The sequence below is a fragment of the Diaphorina citri genome, unplaced genomic scaffold, assembly GCF_000475195.1.
Source record: "Diaphorina citri unplaced genomic scaffold, Diaci psyllid genome assembly version 1.1 scaffold2787, whole genome shotgun sequence".
NCBI lineage: Eukaryota > Metazoa > Arthropoda > Insecta > Hemiptera > Psyllidae > Diaphorina > Diaphorina citri.
This window is the reverse complement of record NW_007380204.1, coordinates 1,784-23,212: the sequence shown is the minus strand read 5'-3', so window position 1 is coordinate 23,212 and position 21,429 is coordinate 1,784. Positions and strand designations below refer to the sequence as shown.

The 21,429-nt window shown below is 39.0% G+C and overlaps 3 protein-coding genes across 4 annotated transcripts; 1 reads left to right on the top strand and 2 right to left on the bottom strand.

Moving 5' to 3' along the window:
- Positions 1-3,100: 3,100 nt before the first annotated feature.
- LOC103519546 (cytochrome P450 4c21-like) lies at positions 3,101-19,003 on the top strand. The gene is made up of 4 exons (XM_026831006.1): positions 3,101-3,181; positions 3,464-4,015; positions 9,694-9,880; positions 18,236-19,003. The coding sequence occupies exons 1-4, from the start codon at positions 3,101-3,103 to the stop codon at positions 18,559-18,561; spliced, it is 1,146 nt and encodes a 381-aa protein (XP_026686807.1). The 3' UTR covers positions 18,562-19,003.
- Positions 12,929-16,360, bottom strand: LOC103519545 (cytochrome P450 4c3-like). 2 transcript variants are annotated; one of them, XM_026831004.1, is made up of 4 exons: positions 15,791-16,360; positions 14,814-15,000; positions 14,043-14,328; positions 12,929-13,703 (listed from the first exon to the last, which is right to left on the bottom strand). In XM_026831004.1, the coding sequence occupies exons 1-4, from the start codon at positions 16,325-16,327 to the stop codon at positions 13,664-13,666; spliced, it is 1,050 nt and encodes a 349-aa protein (XP_026686805.1). In that variant the 5' UTR covers positions 16,328-16,360; the 3' UTR covers positions 12,929-13,663. The 2 variants fall into 2 exon arrangements, with proteins under 2 accessions (XP_026686805.1, XP_008482856.2); XM_008484634.2 differs by lacking the exon at positions 12,929-13,703 and having other exon boundaries at positions 13,917-14,328.
- LOC103519543 (cytochrome P450 4V2-like) lies at positions 18,953-21,126 on the bottom strand (the record flags this gene model as incomplete). Its single annotated transcript, XM_008484632.1, has 4 exons — positions 18,953-19,043; positions 19,880-19,919; positions 20,306-20,458; positions 20,940-21,126. Coding segments are annotated over 4 exons (471 nt in total), but the record flags the coding sequence as incomplete, so codon positions are not given.
- Between the last annotated feature and the right edge of the window lie 303 nt (positions 21,127-21,429).

Genomic DNA, 21,429 nt, shown 5'->3' with positions numbered 1-21,429 from the left:
TAGGTAGGTAGGTAGGTATACTTACGTAATTGCAAAGGTAGGTAGGTAGGTAGGTATACTTACGTAATTGCAAAGGTACATAATCACGACTGGTCAAATTAAACTTTTGTTTGTCCACAATCACGTGTGGTCAGATTTAAACTGTTTGAAGTTTGAAATGTTTGAATTGAACTGTTTGTATTGGAAGCTTGGACTCAACTTGGTCCCTGAAGTAGGAACACTGTTCGGGATAGATGATTAGGTGACGCGGGCAATAATCGATTATTGACCTCACGTAGAAAAAAAAAAAAAAAAAAAACTACCTGCATAACTCCGAGAGGGAAAAGTTCGATTAGAAAATTTCTACTCCGGCCAGGATTCGAAATCAGCACTTCCGGGTTGACAGTCAGTGCTCTGAACCCCCTATTCCTTTTCTGAAAACTTCCCTGGAAATTTATCAATATCAATAAATATCATAAATTGGTCGAACACCCAGTCAGGTGTATTACAAGTGGGTAGGTACCTACATAAATATTGTGTATTAGGTATGTCTAACCTACAAAAAATGTATTACCTATGTCTGAAATCTTTATTTTAATGTATTATGGTGTCTGAAATCTTAATTTATTAATGTGAAAGAATTAAATTATTATAGGTACCTATATACCAAATAAACCAGAACTAATTTGACGGGTTTCGCCTACTAACTTGTTTTCCAACGCCTACTTTTAAAAACCAAATCTAAATTTACCTACTTCACTCGTACGCACTCAACATTCAAATTGTTATAATTATTATTTTTGCGGGTGGACACGGAAAATTACCTAAAAATATTTATATAATTTTAGTGGTTTTTCATCTACCTATTTTGACACTTTCATATCAGTACCTACACCTGCTGTTAGCATTCTCGGTAAGTTTCTGATGTCTTATATGTATCTACATAGCGCGTTGTTTTTAACATCATATATGTTTTAACATTCAATTTAGATTTAGATTTTCAGCCAGCCTAGTTATCTTGGAAGGTAGCAAGTCTGCCTCGTAAGCGATAGGTTGAGGGTTCGACCCGCCCGGAACGGATTTTATCCTTAAGAGGTAAGTTTCGTTCTTCGAACGGCTGTGGTTTGTTTCTCCTGTCCTGTCTTCCTTCTGTCTTCGCCTTGGGGACGATAAGACCTTAGCAGCCAATAGGTATTTTTCTTTTTTTTTCTTTTATTTTTCTTTTTTTTTTTATTAAAAAAAAAGAAAAATACCTATTGGCTTTTTTTATTAGGTACATACTCCATTATTTTCTATTTTCTCAGCGTTCTTCTTGTATATCACACCAGAGCTCAGCACTATACAGAGGGGGAGATACGAATAAGGTATATCATATTGCCCCACTACAGTAGAACCTCGATTATTTCAACTTTGGACCGAGGGTAGTTGAAATAATTGAACGTTGAAATAATCGAAGTTCCGTATAAAACAATGGAAAAAGGACAACATTTAGGTACAAAAGAACATAATAGGGAATAAATACCCCATCGAATCCTTTGAAAGCTAGAAATAATGCCGATTTTGGGGTTGAAATATTAGAGATTAGAGAGTTGAAATAATGGAGGTTTAAATAATCGAGGTTCTACTGTATTGCCAATATACCCGGCGCTTCTTCTCTAATTTCAGGTGATCCAAGGTCCCACCAATGATCTTCTACTACATATCAGTATTTTCATTTCCAATATTTCTACTAACGGTGCTGATTTATGTCCTGACTCATATCTGGACACACAGACGATATTATTATCTGGGATTCAAAATCCCGGGGCCTCCCGGATGGCCCCTGTTTGGGAACTGCCTGTCCTTTGCGGGTTCCATGGATCACGTGACCCAAATTATAATCAAATTATGGTCACATTACAAGTGAGTAATTTTTTTTAAATGAGGTTTTGATAGCGGGAACTGTAACTGCTAAGGTCTTATGGTTCCGAAATCGAAGAGAGAAGGAAGACAGGCTCTGCAGGATATTCGGTTTGAGTTTGGAATGACAATGAGATCTTTGCCCGGCAATGATATTCGAATAGAGCCCAGATGATGGAAACTTCTGAAAGCCAGCTGGCTTCCTCAAAAAGGAAAGTACTTACCTACTAGATATAAACATTATAGGTAGGTAAAATATTATAATACCTACGAATATGTATTGGGTATTGTTTGTATTATGCATTCCTACTTAGCTTGACTTTATTTTTCCATGTATCACCTGGTCCATGGTCTGTGGTCGCCTTTGTGGACGCGTACTTAGTAGTCTTAATATTAGATTAGAATAGAATAGAATATACCTTCTTTATCCTGCCAGAATGAGACTGAAAAGTCCCTTTACTCCCGTAGTCTAAGATTATTTCTAGATCATCGTAGCAACTGTCTTGTGTTCTATCTATTTGCTTTCTATCTAGGTATGTATAGAGTTCAGACTTATGTGGCGTATGGTACAGGTAGGCCAATAAATGGTACGTTTTTTAGGTGGGCGAATAAATGGTACACTTACCCTATCTCTTTGTTTTCGGGACGATAAGACCTTAGCAGTAACAGGTCCCACTATCAAACCGAGTCTGGATTCTCATTTGAAAATAATTCTTAGATGTACCTACATAGTCTAATTATGTATAACTAGCGGGATACCCGCAAGCTTTGCATCGCTCAATTTCGAATTTCTTGAATAACTCGCGAACGGCTGGCTTTAGGACATTTTAACCTAGCCTATAACCACCGCCATAAAAATATGAACCTGTGTAGGTACAAAATTTCAAGTTTCTAAGACTTACCGTTTAGACGGCAAGCTCTTACAGACAAACAGAAAACCTCTCTTATTAAAAAGAGATAAGCGAATGCTCCACGATTGTATGGCCGCCTGACTATTACGTAGAGGTATGCAATGTGCTTAGCACAAATTAAAATATTGATAAATCCTAAACCAAGTTTAGGTACCTAGGTAGGTAGTTAACGTAGGAAGGAAGGACTAGATGTAGGTAGGTTCTTTGTACCTATTTTATACGGTCTATGACGCAAATTGCCTTGATGTTTAGGGTGCAAAAATGTTCAAGTGGTTCGGATTACATGATGAATATTGAATTTAATGAGAAGTATGTTTGGGGTGGACTTTGAGATTCAGCAGAATCATTATTCTCAACATCCTTACCTGGAGGCTGTGGAGTCTTCTTTCCGGGTAGGTTCTGGGTATCCTGAGGCCTTGCTCTAAACACAACTAAGTCTCTTTTGTCTCTTGTTTGTAATGTAGAAACTCAAAATAACTTCTAGATCAGTGATTCCCAAACTGGGGGCAGTGAACTACTTCAAGACCCCCAGGAAGACCACATAAAATACAGTAAAGGGGTCGCGGAAGAAAAAGGAACAATAAAAGGGCAGCGTAGAAAAAAAGTTTTGGAACCGCTGTTCTAGATAAGTGATGGTTCCCTAGCATCTACTTAACACCATTGATTTCTTTCAGATTTTCCTGATGCGGGTATTCAAGCCGTGGTTGGCTGTCGACCCGTTTTACACCATGTCCGGGTGCAAAGCGCGGGTCAGAAAGAATCGATCTATCCAGAAAGAATTCATGAAGTCCATTATTGATGAAGTAGAGAGGAAAATCTTCGAAGAAAATGTCAATTTTATCGATTCAAAGACAGAGGAAGAAATACCATTTCTTGAGCGTGTCCTGAGAGACAGATTGGATCCTAGCTCAACTAAGAACCCACAGAATTCAATGACTGACAAAGAATTGCTACATGAGATGGTTGGCCATGAAGTAGAGAGGAAAATCTTCGAAGAAAATGTCAATTTTATCGATTCAAAGACAGAGGAAGAAATACCATTTCTTGAGCGTGTCCTAAGAGACAGATTGGATCCGAGCTCAACTAAGAACCCGCAGAATTCAATGACTGACAAAGAATTGCTACATGAGATGGTTGGCGTGCTGAATGCTGGTATTGATACTGTGACTTTCACGACTTCCATAGTTTTGATTGTTTTGGCAGTTCATCCTCAAATTCAACAAGAAGTAAGTAAATTTTGGGTTGTACTAAAACATTTTATTTCGAAAGAGTCAGCCTCAGATCACAGATTTTTTGAGAATTGATACTGTGACTTTCACGACTTCCATAGTTTTGATTGTTTTGGCAGTTCATCCTCAAATTCAACAAGAAGTAAGTAAATTTTGGGCTGTACTAAAACATTTTATTTCGAAAGAGTCAGCCTCAGATCACAGATTTTTTTGAGAAAAGGTCATTATTATGAATGTAATATGTGATTTTCAAAGGATGGGACTTTTCAGCGAGAATAAAGGGACTTATAAGTCCTACGCTGGCAGTATAAACAAAGAATATTCTATTTACCTATTCTATTCGGTACAGACAAGATTTCCATCAGATTTGCAAGCAACAAAGGAACTATAATCTGTCTAGAATCCATCAGATGGACATTAACAATTCAATTTTTCTACGATTTCCAGGTATACCATGAACTTCAAAAGCTGAGACAGTACTAGGTGAGAGAAGATATTGTTTCTACAGTTTGGCATGGGAGTGGTAACTTAAAAACAAGGCAAATTCTGGGGGACTCTCCGGACTCAGCACCTACCTATGATCAATTACAAAGGCTTGATTTGCTGACGCGAGTTATCAAAGAAACGATGAGACTTTTTCCTGCTGCTCCAGTTATTGCAAGAAGTGCTCCTTATGAAGTACAATGTGGAGACTATACCATACCAGCAGGTAGGCAACTAACTAATGTAATTAGAAACATGAAACTTAATTATAGGTACTTCTTCGTACACCTCCTTGACCCATTTTATGACAGCTTGTGCATCGATGTACCCTGAGTATAGTACATATGACAGCAGCCTGAGGGGTCCCTTGGAATTCATCTTGTTTCGGTCACCTTTCTTGAAGCTGCTTGTTCCTTAGTATACCCTGTATAGGTATATAGGTCAGTCTCTTCAAGAAGGCCCTCTGTACTACTTCTTTGTTTATTTAAGGTCTCCCCTATTGTTATTGTTGACTAATGTTTTATGTTCCGGTTCTTCAGCCTGCTTACTGTTTCGTTGTTCATTCCTTCAGTATTCATTTATTATTGGTTCATCATAGTAGGTGCTTATCTTAATTCTCATTTCATACTACTATGGACAATCTAAGAAGACAATGGTCTGTCTGGATTTATAATCCTATCATCCAATGTTTACCTACCATGCTGGCACCGGTCGCTATGCACATTTTTTACATGTCATAGCTACTCAGAGTATACCCTGTATAGGTATATAGGTCAGTCTCTTCAAGAAGGCCCTCTGTACTACTTCTTTGTTTATTTAAGGTCTCCCCTATTGTTATTGTTGACTAATGTTTTATGTTCCGGTTCTTCAGCCTGCTTACTGTTTCGTTGTTCATTCCTTCAGTATTCATTTATTATTGGTTCATCATAGTAGGTGCTTATCTTAATTCTCATTTCATACTACTATGGACAATCTAAGAGTTTCAGTACCGGTACAATGTATGAAGCTTTCCATGAGTCTGGGAATACTCCATTTGTCCAAATTACATTGTAAACTTTCAACAAATAAGTAAGTGCTTCCTCCGGTAGGTTCATAAGCATTGGATAGCAGATATTATCTGGTCCACAAGCGAAAGATTTACACCCCTTTAGGGCGAGCGTCAGTTCGTCCAATGAAAACTTTAGGTTAAGTTCTCGACTATTAGAATTCAGTCCAGGACGTACGGGTTGTTTTTCTTTAATGTTCTTATAGTGGCGGAAAGCAGGATTGTATTTTTCATTTGAGGAAACAGAACAAAAGTGTTCCACCAACAAATTGGATATTTCCGGCCAATCTCTTATCAATTGGTAACCATTGAAGAGCTTTCCTATGTTGAGAAACATGGTCAAACTTCTTCAATCCAAAAGTGTATCGAACACATAACTTCGTTCTCATAACTTCTCTCTCTCTATCTCTCTCTCTCTCTCTCTCTCTCTCTCTCTTGTTTTTTAAAAAAGTACGGTCAACCCTGGAAAAACTGGGCTACAATGGTCCGTCTGGATTTCATCATCCAATAAAGATATTCAGGAGAAAAAAGAAGCCTCCCAGCCCTGTCCTGCTGTAGAAATCATTTCTGAGAAGGATTCCGAAAGCATCTCCCAAACCACCGTCTCTTTGGCACCTAACCTAACCTAACCTAACCTTAAATATAATTATAGGTAAGTTAACGTCCTTGCTCGATTGGGTATCACTGTATCGCACAAGGTTTGCACGCCGGAGGTACTGGGTTCCATTTTCGACAGGGTCGACGTTTTTTCGGCTTTGTGTTTTTTCGGGATGCACTCAGCCAGCCTCGTGAGAACAATTGAGTAGCGACCAGTGGCGGCATCATTAGGTACCAGTGTAAAAAGATGATGATACGAGTAGATGACAATTAATAGTACCTAAAGGAAGCATTTAGAAGGTAGTGCTGTGATATCCACAAAAGTTGTGAACAACCTCTCTGCTTTACCACAAACAAAGTTTGTAGAACGCCGACTGGCTCAGACGTCAATAAGTCGATAGGTACATTACTCATATGTCAATAAGTGGATACATTACTCTTACCTATATAAACACATGTTCACAACTTTTGTGGATATCACAGCACTACCTACTAAATGCCTCCTTTACTATTAATAACCTTACGGACACCATATACCTATTATTTCCTCACTTCTGTCCGTTGCAGTTCCATTGGATTATTTTAGTGTTATGGTTCTCCATGATAAGAAGTTTTTAAATGATACCTAATATATTTGTTTGTGAAAATATTGATTTTGAAAGAGAACCCTATCCGAGTCTTCGGTCTCTCTTCCATTTCGGGACGATAAAACCTCTGCAGTTAAAGTTCCATCCATCAAACTTCTTCAAAAGAAGAAAAAAATCAGCAATACATCAAACTTTACATATTACGACGAATGTTCTTGTTCCGTAGTTCACTTAAAAGTTAAAAGCGGGAAATTCAAAGTAAGAGAACAAAAAACTTGAATTGTGAGTTGTGAGGTAACAGGGCCCATGGAAACCAACACTGTGGTAGCCGGTTAAATATACCAGTTCCCGTCAGAACACTGAAGTTAAGTTACGTTATGTGTGGTTGGTACATTAACGTTAATTTTACACTAAAAGAGTTGGACGTTGGTTGATTTTTAAATTTAATGTCCAAATTATTACCGTACACAGGGCGTTCATATTACCGTATTTCGGCTTAATTATATCGTACATTTTGGCAACACTGAGTTTTGAGAAAAACAAAGTCGACCCAAGGAGTTTAGAACTTCTTTTAAGCTCCTTGAGTCGACCGTAACCGTATTTCGGCTTAATTATATCGTACATTTTGGCAACACTGAGTTTTGAGAAAAACAAAGTCGACCCAAGGAGTTTAGAACTTCTTGATGAGAAGTATGTTTGGGGTGGACTTTGAGATTCAGCGGAATCATTATTCTCAACATCCTTACCTGGAGGCTGTGGAGTCTTCTTTCCGGGTAAGTTCTGGGTATCCTGAGGCCTTGCTCTAAACACATCTAAGTCTCTTTGGTCTCTTGTTTGTAATGTAGAAACGCAAAATAACTTCTAGATCAGTGATTCGCAAACTGGGGGCCGTGAACGCTTCTTCTCTTTCCTCTTATAGCATCTTCTTCTTCTTCTCCTCCTTCTCCCTAAGCTTCTTCTTCGTCTCCTCTTCCTTCTTCTTCTTTTTCTTCTTCTTGTACCATCTTCCTTCGTGATGAAATCATTCACCATCTCATCTTCTCATCTGCAAATTCCAACATCCCATCGCCTATTTTCAGCGCGTTGTGTAATTTCTTCACTTTTCTTCGTCCCAAGGTCCGTGCGTTTAGCTTCTGTGTGTTTGGTTTAATATGCTTGGTGTATGGTTGACCAATCTCTCTGGTCAATTAATTTCTACACACCGAGTCTCTGTTACTCCTATTGTTATATTATTGTTATCGAGTGTTTACTATTATAATACCTCTGGTGTATTGTAATTGTATGATATGTATATAATGCAGTGGCGGAGTTAATCGAAGTAGCCTCGAAAAAAAAAAAGCCTCTTCACAGATTGAAACATACGTACCTATATACAACCGGGTCACATCGGGTGTGGAATGGGCGGCTTTGGACGAAAATACCTACTTCAACCCCCCGAAATCAAAGACTGAAACGCAACTTGTATTTTCCTTTCCGAATTTCTCATCTTCCAAAGCTCGCCTCACTTCTTTTTCCTTTGGTTTAGTACGAATGGTGTCACGCCAAAAGAGGAGAAAGCATAGTTTCAGACAAAGTGAAATTCTCAAAGGAAAAACTTTAGGCAATTTTTTTCAGCGTGTTGGTTTAGTGCATTTAGGGTAGCTAAATCTCCAAGGGGGTCATGGCCCCCCGAAATATGGCCTGTTTCAGTGAGGCTTTTTGGTTTCCCCGTTTGACTGTCACACCACACGCCCCTGGCCTATTTTGTTTGATATTATAATACCTCCTATCCATTCCTGGTATTGTGATTTATGAATTGGTGGTGTTATTAGTTGTTATCCATTGAAAACCTCTGAGAATGGCGATCAACAATGAAAGGATTGCAAAGTGACTGACGGATTTATCCGTCAGTTTATCTGTTTGTTGAAGCTAGCTTGGGTTCGATTCCCTTGCAGGGCGGATTTTATCCTGCAGGGATAATGTTCGTTCTCGGAACGGCTGGCTTTCTCCTATCCTGTCTTCCTTCTCTCTTCGCTTTCGGGGCGAAAAGACCCTAGCAGTTACAGATCTTTCTATCAAACCTCTAAGAAAAAGACCTGAAATCGAGGAATCAGCTAAAGGTATGGATACTTACGTCAAATGTGGCAGTTCTTACTGTAGAAAAAACGCTGAAAACTTCTAAAAAGTAAGATTACTCCATTTTCTTCTCAATTGTTCTTCTGTATTTGAAACCACATTCAGTCCATTTTTCACAGAAGCAAAAACGACAGCAAATAAGGAAGTAAAAAGACCCTAGGCCAAAACTGATCTGAAAATTCTGAAGTCCAAAACGCGGTTTTCAAATCATGCGGGGAGAAAAGGGAAATTTTGATGATTGCAGATTTGGTAGGGTTGCAATCTTGCATTACCCTACTGCAAATTTAATTTAATTATAATATTTCTTTTACCAAAACATAGGTAGGTAAATGGTTTCTTCAAAATTGATCCAAGGGCAAAGTTAACCATTTGCCCTTGACAAATCAGATATGCCCAAAGTAACGTGCAGTGTTCCAAACTATTTCAATTTACTTGCACTCGCATTGCCCATTCAATATTTATTTTGTTTATTTATCAATGATTCACATTCAATAAATTATTTGTTTTGTATGTTTAGTGTCAAAAACTCCAAGCCTTCGTCATTTTCCACTTCTAATTCCCCGAGATCATTACGAAAACTATGTATTATTTGCTATTTGCTACCTTTCTAATCAATCGCCCACGTTAGTCTAGACCGATACCTAACTACGGATGGGAGTTTTCAGCGAGAATAAAGGGACTTATAAGTCCTACGCTGGCAGTATAAACAAAGAATATTCTATTTACCTATTCTATTCTATTTTTGGTACAGACAAGATTTCCATCAGATTTGCAAGCAATAAAGGAACTATAATCTGTCTAGAATCTATCAGATGGACATTAACAATTCAATTTTTCTACGATTTCAGGTATACCATGAACTTCAAGATGTTCTGGGGGACTCTCCGGACTCAGCACCTACCTATGATCAATTACAAAGGCTTGATTTGTTGACGCGAGTTATCAAAGAAACGATGAGGCTATTTCCTGCTGCTCCAGTTATTGCTAGAAGTGCTCCTTATGAAGTACAATGTGGAGACTATACCATACCAGCAGGTAGGCAACTTTGAAGAGTCATTGAACTCGAAATTTGGGAAACTGAGATATTCCATAGGCTGAGATTTCTATGAGTGATAATGTGACCTTGGATTACCTACGCATAATAATAATTATGTACATAGTGCGTTGTCTGGGAACAAGTCAAATCTAGTTTTAGTCAGACAAAAAATGGAAACTTATACTATCTGGAATATCTCGTTTTTAAATCGAAGTATCTAAGGTATCTACCCACCTACAAATGGACCAGTCAAGAGTCACTGAACTCAAAATTTGGACTACCTACTGAGGCATACCATGGTCTGAGATTTCTATCAGTGATAATGTGATTTTGAATCCCTTACACACAATATGTAGTGCAATGTCTGAGATCAAGTCAAAACTAGTTTTAGTCAGTCACAAAATATTGAAGTTTACTAGTAAAACTTGTTATCTGTATCCACGCACCTACAAATGGACCAGTCAACAGTCACTGAACTCGAAATTTGGGAAACTGAGATATTTCATGGTCTGAGATTTCTATGTATACGCACAATATGTAGGGCATTGTCTGCGAACAAGTCAAATCTAGTTTTAGTCAAAGACTGAATATGGAAACGTACTGAAAACTCGTTATGTCGCATAGGCTCGCTTCTAAACAAAAGTCTCAATGCACCTACTAATGGACCAGTTTTTCGTGGTAGTTCAGACGATTTCATATTGACCCTGTCCTCACAAATGGGGGAAAATCTGACTTGTCTTTACTGTTACCATTTACCTATATTTATATGTAGAGCCACAAAGGACCACTCTCCAAAGTGTACGCAGTTGTGGTTCGCGTGGGGGACCTCGGATCTAAAGAGTCCAAGCCAAGTCATGAAATTTACCTTATTTTTTAACGTAGTGTCATAGTGTGTCATATTTTTTAAAGTAGTTTGTTCTTCGAGGATTGTAACAAGCACTCATTCCTCTAACACCATTATTCGCTTTCTTTGCTACCTTATGTACCTGTTTAGTTTGCTTAAGCGCGGCGAACCTCAAATCCAAACTATGGTGTGCATTCCAACAAAATACTTTTCTTTACAGGAGCAACTATCGGCATCTTCATCTATGGCCTGCACAGACATTGTTCATGTTGGTCAATTTACTGATAGCTTTTCTCTATTCCAAGAACCAACCTCATTGGTAGAGCTACCTTATGTACCTGTTTAGTTTGGTTAAGCGCGGCGAACCTCAAATCCAAACTTTGGTGTGCATTCCAAGCACTTATACAACAAAATCCTTTTCTTTACAGGAGCAAGTATTGCCATCTTCATCTATGGCCTACACAGACACCCTCAACTTTGGAACAACCCCAACCAGTTTGATCCCGACCGCTTCTTACCCTCTCAAAGTAGCCACCGGAATCCTAGTGGTTACGTGCCATTCAGCCTAGGACCGAGGGGTTGTATCGGCTCCAAGTACGCCATGCTCCAGATGAAAACCACGATCAGTACAATACTAAGGCGATACAAGATTCTACCCGGGGACAAGTGTAAATCTCTGCAGGATATTCGGTTTGAGTTTGGAATGACAATGAGATCTTTGCCCGGCAATGATATTCGAATAGAGCCCAGATGATGGAAACTTCTGAAAGCCAGCTGGCTTCCTCAAAAAGGAAAGTACTTACCTACTAGATATAAACATTATAGGTAGGTAAAATATTATAATACCTACGAATATGTATTGGGTATTGTTTGTATTATGCATTCCTACTTAGCTTGACTTTATTTTTCCATGTATCACCTGGTCCATGGTCTGTGGTCGCCTTTGTGGACGCGTACTTAGTAGTCTTAATATTAGATTAGAATAGAATAGAATATACCTTCTTTATCCTGCCAGAATGAGACTGAAAAGTCCCTTTACTCCCGTAGTCTAAGATTATTTCTAGATCATCGTAGCAACTGTCTTGTGTTCTATCTATTTGCTTTCTATCTAGGTATTTGGGTTCTGTCTATTTTGGATACCGTCCTTAACGGTCTGTCGATATTTGCTGCTTTTTCAGCACTTTTTTGTAGGAGAGCAGTTGATCAGGGCTCCGCTCCTGGGACAGCTTCTCAACTCTGAACTTGTTAATTAGATTCATATTAGACACTCAAATAAATTAACAATAAAATTGCTTATTGCTTGATTTACCATATTTGTGAAGTGAAAACTTATCTACTTATGTAGCATCTAGAGTTCAACTTATCTAGAGAAACTATCTACTTATCTCTTTACTAGTCCTTTAAGCTGTGTCCACACTATAGTCGACGCCGTTGGATGGTCCACTGAGTATTACAACATAGATTCACCTCTTTACTTCGTCAGTCGATCGACGGCCGTCGACTTTGTGTGGACACGCCTTTATACTGTTACACATAGTATCTCGTTTCCAGCAGAAAGAATCCTATTCAATATAAATTAAGGTAAGCAATTCTACTCTTCATATTTAGCAATGTTTTTTTTTTTTTTTAAGAGGTTTGACAGAGGGAACTGTAACTGCTATGGTCTTATCGTCCCGAAATCGAAGAGAGAAGAAAGACAGGATAGGAGAAAGCCAGCGGTTCCGAGAACGAACATTATCCCATCAGGATAAAATCCGCCCCGGGCGGGAATCGAAACCGCGGCCTAGCAATGTTTTCTAGATGAAACTGGACCTAGGTTCAAACCTTTGTGTAAACTGAAAAAGACAATTGATTTACCTAAAATAAAACTATTTTGTTTAAATTTTTAAAGAAACCACGATTCATCAGGTATATATTATTTTATTTATTTATTGACTTACTTTTCTTTGTACGAAGTATGATTGGGAAAACAAGGAGAGATAGAGTAAGAAACGAGGAATCAAGGAGAATAGCGGGTGTCGAAAAAGTACAAGAGAGAATTGAGAGGTCAAGATTACAATGGTACGGATGACATAAATGAGAAATAGCGGGTGTCGAAAAAGTACAAGAGAGGATAAGATTACAATGGTACGGATGACATATGAGAAATAGCGGGTGTCGAAAAAGTACAAGAGAGGATAAGATTACAATGGTACGGATGACATATGAGAAGAGAAGATGAGAAGAGAAGACTAGATGAAAATAGAATACCTTCAAGAATGTTTCATCTGGAAATGGAAGGGAGAAGACGAAGGGGTCGCCCGAGACTGCGATGGATCCATATGATCCATAAAGACATAGAAAAAAGAGTTTTAGATCCAACAATTGTAATTAACGAAGAAAAGTTCAAAGATAGAACATGGTGGAGAGGCTTTGTTCATAGTCGACCCATTTCTGGAATAAATTAAGATTTGATGATGATTGACTTACATACTTTTAACAGATTTGAAGTTATAAACATCGGAAACACCCTGAACTCAGAGCCTAAAAACTTCTAACCCGCCGGAATCGAACCCGTGACCTAGCGTGATACCCACCAGGTTAAGCCACAGGGGCCTACTTCAATAACTTTCAAAGTACCTACATATTGTTGTTGGTGTTTGTGTTGTTGTTGTTGTTGTTGTTGTTGTTGTAGCAGCGGCAGCGGACTACTGTTCCTCACCACACTCCGTCTCTGTCTTGAACTCCAGGAAGGAGGCAACCTTGGTTGGACTTGTCCAGAGATCACCAGAGTACCTACATATTGTCAATACGATTTACTCACTATCAATATTTTTACAGATGGTCACCCATAAGGATAATAAGCGAAAGGGAAAGGTTGCTTTGCTTAAATTCAGTAATCCATTGGGTGCATTCAACATGCTATCCCAGCTGGCTTTTAGGAGTTCCCAAGTTCCCATCACCTGGGCTCTATACGAATATCGTTCCCGGGCAAAGATCTCATTGTCATCAAATCATATTGTACAGCTTGATAGCTTTCAGATAGTTTATTAGGGAGTCAACGCCCTCCGGACTGTCAGTCAGTGCCGGAAGGGTAGGTAGAGAGGCCAGCTGGCTTTCAGGAGTTTCCATCATCTGGGCTCTATTAGGAGTTCCCATCACCTGGGCTCTATTCGAATATCGTTCCCTCCAATACATATTCGTAGGTATTATAATATTTTACCTACCTATAATGTTTATATCTAGTAGGTAAGTACTTTCCTTTTTGAGGAAGCCAGCTGGCTTTCAGAAGTTTCCATCATCTGGGCTCTATTCGAATATCATTGCCGGGCAAAGATCTCATTGTCATTCCAAACTCAAACCGAATATCCTGCAGAGATTTACACTTGTCCCCGGGTAGAATCTTGTATCGCCTTAGTATTGTACTGATCGTGGTTTTCATCTGAAGCATGGCGTACTTGGAGCCGATACAACCCCTCGGTCCTAGGCTGAATGGCACGTAACCACTAGGATTCCGGTGGCTACTTTGAGAGGGTAAGAAGCGGTCGGGATCAAACTGGTTGGGGTTGTTCCAAAGTTGAGGGTGTCTGTGTAGGCCATAGATGAAGATGGCAATACTTGCTCCTGTAAAGAAAAGGATTTTGTTGTATAAGTGCTTGGAATGCACACCAAAGTTTGGATTTGAGGTTCGGCGCGCTTAACCAAACTAAACAGGTACATAAGGTAGCTCTACCAATGAGGTTGGTTCTTGGAATAGAGAAAAGCTATCAGTAAATTGACCAACATGAACAGGGTCAATATGAATTGGTTTGAACCACGAGTACCACGAATAACTGGTCTATTGTTAGGTGCCTAGATACTTCGATTTAGAAACGAGATATTCCAGATAACAAGTTTCACTATATTTACTAGTAAGTTGGTAATCTTAAATTGTGACTAAAACAAGATTTAACCCCCCCATGCCGACGCACAATATATAATGTACGCATATTACATATTGTGCGTAAGCGTAAGGCATCCAAGGTCACAATAACACTCATAGAATCTCAGCCTATGGAATATCTCAGTTTCCCAAATTTCGAGTTCAATGACTCTTCAAAGTTGCCTACCTGCTGGTATGGTATAGTCTCCACATTGTACTTCATAAGGAGCACTTCTAGCAATAACTGGAGCAGCAGGAAATAGCCTCATCGTTTCTTTGATAACTCGCGTCAGCAAATCAAGCCTTTGTAATTGATCATAGGTAGGTGCTGAGTCCGGAGAGTCCCCCAGAACATCTTGAAGTTCATTGTATACCTGGAAATTAAAGAAATATTGGGTGGGTTGGGCCGGTTGGGGTAATTATAATCCACACGTGTTGTGGGGTAATTATGATCCACCCAAATTTAGCCCACTTAGACTATTCCTGGAGAATCGGGGTTAAACAGACATTTTAAGAACAATCTCTTAACTTCAATTGCTTGAAGATTCCACAGCTTTCGAATATTTCTTTCATGTCTTTTTCAATCAAGTAAAAAAAAAGTGGATCATAATTACCCCAGGATTTCCACCCATATCTCTATGGATTTAAAACTTAGCGAGAGCTTCTAAAGAAAGAAAATTCAGGCCACATATAGGTTTTAGCCTTCTAATCTATTGTGGCCTCTAAGCCCCTCAATTTAGGGGCTTAAACCCTTAGAACAACGTAAATTTTTGGTTCCCATAAGTCATAAGAGTTACTCTCAACTTGTGCGATTGCCCACGAGCTACGAGGGTTGGTCATCCCTGCATAGGAGTTAGCAACCTTCGTGGTCGAGTGGGTATCACACTATTCTTGCACGCAGTAGGCCCGGGTTCGATTTTCGGCGGGGTCGAGTTTTTTTCGGCTCTGAGCTTGGAGTTCGGGGTGGATTCAGCCTCGTGAAGACAATGGAGTAGGTAGCTACTTTAATCGAGTAGCGACCAGTGGAGACATTACCAGTGTAAAAAGATTATTGAAATGTGGAAATTGATTGCAAAGGAGACACTTAGTAATGTTGTGATATTCACAAAAATTGTGAAAAAGCTCTGCTTTACCACAAAGTATTTGAGATTTGATGTCACTTACTTCTTCCTGAACACTAGGATGGATCGCCAACAGGATTAAAGTGAGGGAAGTCATGAACATGACCGTTTCAAAGCCGGCATTCAACAGGGACACCATCTCATGTAGCAACTCTCGGTCGCTCATTGAATTCCGCTGGTCCATTGCATTCTGGGGATCCAATGTTGAATTGTGTGGGTCCGTTGTTGAATTTTTTGAGTCCATTGTTGAGTTTTGTATGTCCATTGCCGAATACTGTGTATCCTGCTTGTTGTTGTTGTTATTGCTGTTGTTGGTGTTGTTATTGTTGTTGTTGCTATTGAGTTTTGTATTTCCATTGTTGAAATTTGTTGATTTTTGTGTTTCCATTATTGCAATTTGTTTGTCCATTCTGTCCCTTAGGACCCGCTCAACAAATGGGGCAAGGTTTCGCTCATTGTGTTCTGCGTTAAAGATCCTCTTTTCTTCGAGTATTTCCCTCTTGAGACTCGCGATAACGCTCTCTATGAATTCTTTCTGGATAGCTCGATTCTTTCTGACCCGTGCTTTGCACCCGGACATGGTGTAAAATGGGTCGAAAGTCAACCAGGGCTTGAATACCTGCATCAGGAAAATCTGAAAGAAGTAAATAGTGTTAACTAGATACTAGGGAATCATCAGTATCATCACTTATCTAGAAGTTATTTGGAGTTTCACCATAAAAGAAGAACACCAGTGCCCTCCCCCCAACTGTGAAGATTATAAGTTACTGGTGTTCTTCTTTTCACGATGAATCTCCACAAAGTCACGTCAGAATCTATCAATATATTTCTACATAACAAACTATAGACTTAGCATGATACAAATTTCTTGACCCCGCCGGGAATCGAACCCGGGTCTCCCGCGTGCAAGGCGAGTGCAGGGACCACTACGCCATGGGAGTAGGCAACTTTGAAGAGTCATTGAACTCGAAATTTGGGAAACTGAGATTTTCCATAGGCTGAGATTTCTATGAGTGATAATGTGACCTTGGATCCCCTACGCATAATATGTAAGTACATAGTGCGTTGTCTGGGAACAAGTCAAATCTAGTTTTAGTCAGACAAAAAAATGGAAACTTACTATCTGGAATATCTCGTTTTTAAATCGAAGTATCTAAGGTATCTACCCACCTACAAATGGACCAGTCAAGAGTTACTGAACTCGAAATTTGGACTACCTACTGAGGCATACCATGGTCTGAGTCTGAGATTTCTATCAGTGATAATGTGATCTTGAATCCCTTACGCACAATATGTGTATAGGTTTTGCTGTGTTGAGTATGTCTGTGCAATGTGTAGGTATGCTGTGCTGTGAGCTACTCAGTCCACCCTCATTATCATAAGTATCAGTATCATAACTAATACTTCGTGCTCTACTACTTCCTACTTCTTACACTATCTCATATTGTATTTTCTTACTTTTATTTTTATTATTATCTCTCTCTCTTTTATGTTGTTGTTTTTTTTTTTTAATTTAAGCAAGGTTTTAATTAATAAAAAAAAAATACCCCCATTTCTAACTTCAGTGATCCGTCGAAAACTTGAAAAATGGTAGGTACCTATTTTCGGTGGTCAATGGTCATAAAATGAATGGTTTTGGTTACAGAACTGCCTGAATTTTTCAAGATATGCAATGTGCTGTGTATAAAAATTGAAAATCATCTTTTGAATCTTAAAAAAAAAAAAAAAAAAAAAAAAAAAAAAAAAAAAAAAAATGTAGTGCAATGTCTGAGATCGAGTCAAAACTAGTTTTTTTTTCGGTAAACAAAACTAGTTTTTGTCAGTCAAAACATATTGAAGCTTACTAGTAAAACTTGTTATCTGTATCCACGCACCTACAAATGGACCAGTCAAGAGTCACTGAACTCGAAATTCGGGAAACTGAGATATTTCATGGTCTGAGATTTCTATACGCACAATACATATGTAGGGCATTGTCTGCGAACAAGTCAAATCTAGTTTTAGTCAAAGACTGAAAATGGAAACTTACTGAAAACTCGTTATGTCGCATAGGCTTGCTTCTAAACAAAAGTCTCAACGCACCTACTAACGGACCAGTTTTTCGTGGTAGTTCAGACGATTTCATATTGACCCTGTCCTCACAAATGGGGGAAAATCTGACTTGTCTTTACTGTTACCATTTACCTATATTTATATGTAGAGCCACAAAGGACCAATCTCCAAAGTGTACGCAGTTGTGGTTCGCGTGGGGGACCTCGGATCTAAAGAGTAAAAGCCAAGTCATGAAATTTACTTTATTTTTTAACGTAGTGTCATAGTGTGTCATATTTTAGTAGTTTGTTATTCGAGGATTGTAACAAGCACTCATTCCTCTAACACCATTATTCGCTTTCTTTGCTACCTTATGTACCTGTTTAGTTTGGTTAAGCGCGGCGAACCTCAAATCCAAACTTTGGTGTGCATTCCAACAAAATCCTTTTCTTTACAGGAGCAACTATCGGCATCTTCATCTACGGCCTGCACAGACACCCTCAACTTTGGAACAACCCCAACCAGTTTGATCCCGACCGCTTCTTACCCTCTCAAAGTAGCCACCGGAATCCTAGTGGTTACGTGCCATTCAGCCTAGGACCGAGGGGTTGTATCGGCTCCAAGTACGCCATGCTCCAGATGAAAACCACGATCAGTACAATACTAAGGCGATACAAGATTCTACCCGGGGACAAGTGTAAATCTCTGCAGGATATTCGGTTTGAGTTTGGAATGACAATGAGATCTTTGCCCGGCAATGATATTCGAATAGAGCCCAGATGATGGAAACTTCTGAAAGCCAGCTGGCTTCCTCAAAAAGGAAAGTACTTACCTACTAGATATAAACATTATAGGTAGGTAAAATATTATAATACCTACGAATATGTATTGGGTATTGTTTGTATTATGCATTCCTACTTAGCTTGACTTTATTTTTCCATGTATCACCTGGTCCATGGTCTGTGGTCGCCTTTGTGGACGCGTACTTAGTAGTCTTAATATTAGATTAGAATAGAATAGAATATACCTTCTTTATCCTGCCAGAATGAGACTGAAAAGTCCCTTTACTCCCGTAGTCTAAGATTATTTCTAGATCATCGTAGCAACTGTCTTGTGTTCTATCTATTTGCTTTCTATCTAGGTATTTGGGTTCTGTCTATTTTGGATACCGTCCTTAACGGTCTGTCGATATTTGCTGCTTTTTCAGCACTTTTTTGTAGGAGAGCAGTTGATCAGGGCTCCGCTCCTGAGACAGCTTCTCAACTCTGAACTTGTTAATTAGATTCATATTAGACACTCAAATAAATTAACAAAAAAATTGCTTATTGCTTGATTTACCATATTTATTTGTGAAGTGAAAACTTATCTACTTATCTAGCATCTAGAGTTCAACTTATCTAGAGAAACTATCTACTTATCTAGCAGTCCTGTAAGCTGTGTCCACACATAGTCGACACCGTTGGATGGTCCACTGATACCGTACACTGCCATTACAAGTATTACAACATAGATTCACCCATAGGCGGCGATAGGGGGGGGGGCTTGGGGGGCTTAAGCCCCCTTAAAGTTATCAGGGCCTCTTACACTAGATAAAATTGGATTTCAGAATAATAATCCAAAACAACATTTTTTACTTTCCTTATCCTATAGGAAGGAATGTGATGTAATCGGGTCAAAATTTCGATGGTCAGTTTTTAATGCTAAAACACGTTTTGAGGTTCCTAGAGCCTATATCCAAAGTTTCAGCCATTGGTCCGTGTGTGTGTCTGTCTGTCTCTAAACAAAATATCTCGAGAGCGGTAAATTCAGCCATTGGTCCGTGTGTGTGTCTGTCTGTCTGTAAACAAAATATCTCGAGAACGGTAAGAGCTAGCGACTTGAAATTTGGTATGTAGCTGTCAAATGTGACAAGGATGCGACACGAAGCTTTTGGTTAAGATCGGTGCATTGGTTGGCGGCATTTTACCGCTTTTTGGCGGTTTTCGGTCTAGTTTAACAATATCTCGGGAACGGTATGAGCTAAAGACTTGAAATTTAGTATGTAGGTCACAAATGTGACAAGGATGCAACAGAAAAAGTTTAGTTGAGATAGGTGCTGCGCTTGGCGGTATTTTGACCGCTGAAGATGGCAATACTTGCTCCTGTAAAGAAAAGGATTTTGTTGTATAAGTGCTTGGAATGCACACCAAAGTTTGGATTTGAGGTTCGGCGCGCTTAACCAAACTAAACAGGTACATAAGGTAGCTCTACCAATGAGGTTGGTTCTTGGAATAGAGAAAAGCTATCAGTAAATTGACCAACATGAACAGGGTCAATATGAATTGGTTTGAACCACGAGTACCACGAATAACTGGTCTATTGTTAGGTGCCTAGATACTTCGATTTAGAAACGAGATATTCCAGATAACAAGTTTCACTATATTTACTAGTAAGTTGGTAATCTTAAATTGTGACTAAAACAAGATTTGACCCCCCCCATCCCGACGCACAATATATAATGTACGCATATTACATATTGTGCGTAAGCGTAAGGCATCCAAGGTCACAATAACACTCATAGCACTAGGATTCCGGTGGCTACTTTGAGAGGGTAAGAAGCGGTCGGGATCAAACTGGTTGGGGTTGTTCCAAAGTTGAGGGTGTCTGTGTAGGCCATAGATGAAGATGGCAATACTTGCTCCTGTAAAGAAAAGGATTTTGTTGTATAAGTGCTTGGAATGCACACCAAAGTTTGGATTTGAGGTTCGCCGCGCTTAACCAAACTAAACAGGTACATAAGGTAGCTCTACCCATGAGGTTGGTTCTTGGAATAGAGAAAAGCTATCAGTAAATTGACCAACATGAACAGGGTCAATATGAAATGGTTTGAACCACGAGTACCACGAAAAACTGATCTATTGTTAGGTGCCTAGATACTTCGATTTAGAAACGTGATATTCCAGATAAGTTTCACTATATTTACTAGTAAGTTGGTAATCTTAAATTGTGACTAAAACAAGATTTAACCCCCCCATGCCGACGCACAATATATAATGTACGCATATTACATATTGTGCGTAAGCGTAAGGCATCCAAGGTCACAATAACACTCTAGAATCTCAGACTATGGAATATCTCAGTTTCCCAAATTTCGATTTCAGTGACCCTTTAAAGATCCCTACCTGCTGGTATGGTATAGTCTCCACATTGTACTTCATAAGGAGCACTTCTAGCAATAACTGGAGCAGCAGGAAATAGCCTCATCGTTTCTTTGATAACTCGCGTCAGCAAATCAAGCCTTTGTAATTGATCATAGGTAGGTGCTGAGTCCGGAGAGTCCCCCAGAACATCTTGAAGTTCATGGTATACCTGGAAATCGTAGAAAAATTGAATTGTTAATGTCCATCTGATGGATTCTAGACAGATTATAGTTCCTTTGTTGCTTGCAAATCTGATGGAAATCTTGTCTGTACCGAATAGAATAGGTAAATAGAATATTCTTTGTTTATACTGCCAGCGTAGGACTTATAAGTCCCTTTATTCTCGCTGAAAAGTCCCATCCTTTGAAAATCACATATTACATTCATAATAATGACCTCACCCCTATCCCTCTCCTCCAACATTTATCACCAAACTTTTGTTTTTGTATTCTGTATTTTTTTTTTATTTAGA

What these genes read in the sequence shown, in the direction of transcription:
- LOC103519546 (XM_026831006.1), top strand. Translation starts at nt 3,101, where the DNA reads ATGTTTGGGGTGGACTTTGAGATTCAGCAGAATCATTATTCTCAACAT. An exon ending in CTGTGGAGTCTTCTTTCCGG is followed by an intron (nt 3,182 to 3,463) that starts GTAGGTTCTGGG and finishes GATTTCTTTCAG; the next exon opens with ATTTTCCTGATGCGGGTATT. An exon ending in AGACTATACCATACCAGCAG is followed by an intron (nt 9,881 to 18,235) that starts GTAGGCAACTTT and finishes TTTTCTTTACAG; the next exon opens with GAGCAACTATCGGCATCTTC.
- LOC103519545 (XM_026831004.1), bottom strand. Translation starts at nt 16,327, where the DNA reads ATGTCCGGGTGCAAAGCACGGGTCAGAAAGAATCGAGCTATCCAGAAA. An exon ending in ATCCTAGTGTTCAGGAAGAA is followed by an intron (nt 15,001 to 15,790) that starts GTAAGTGACATC and finishes TTTAATTTCCAG; the next exon opens with GTATACAATGAACTTCAAGA. An exon ending in AGACTATACCATACCAGCAG is followed by an intron (nt 14,329 to 14,813) that starts GTAGGCAACTTT and finishes TTTTCTTTACAG; the next exon opens with GAGCAAGTATTGCCATCTTC.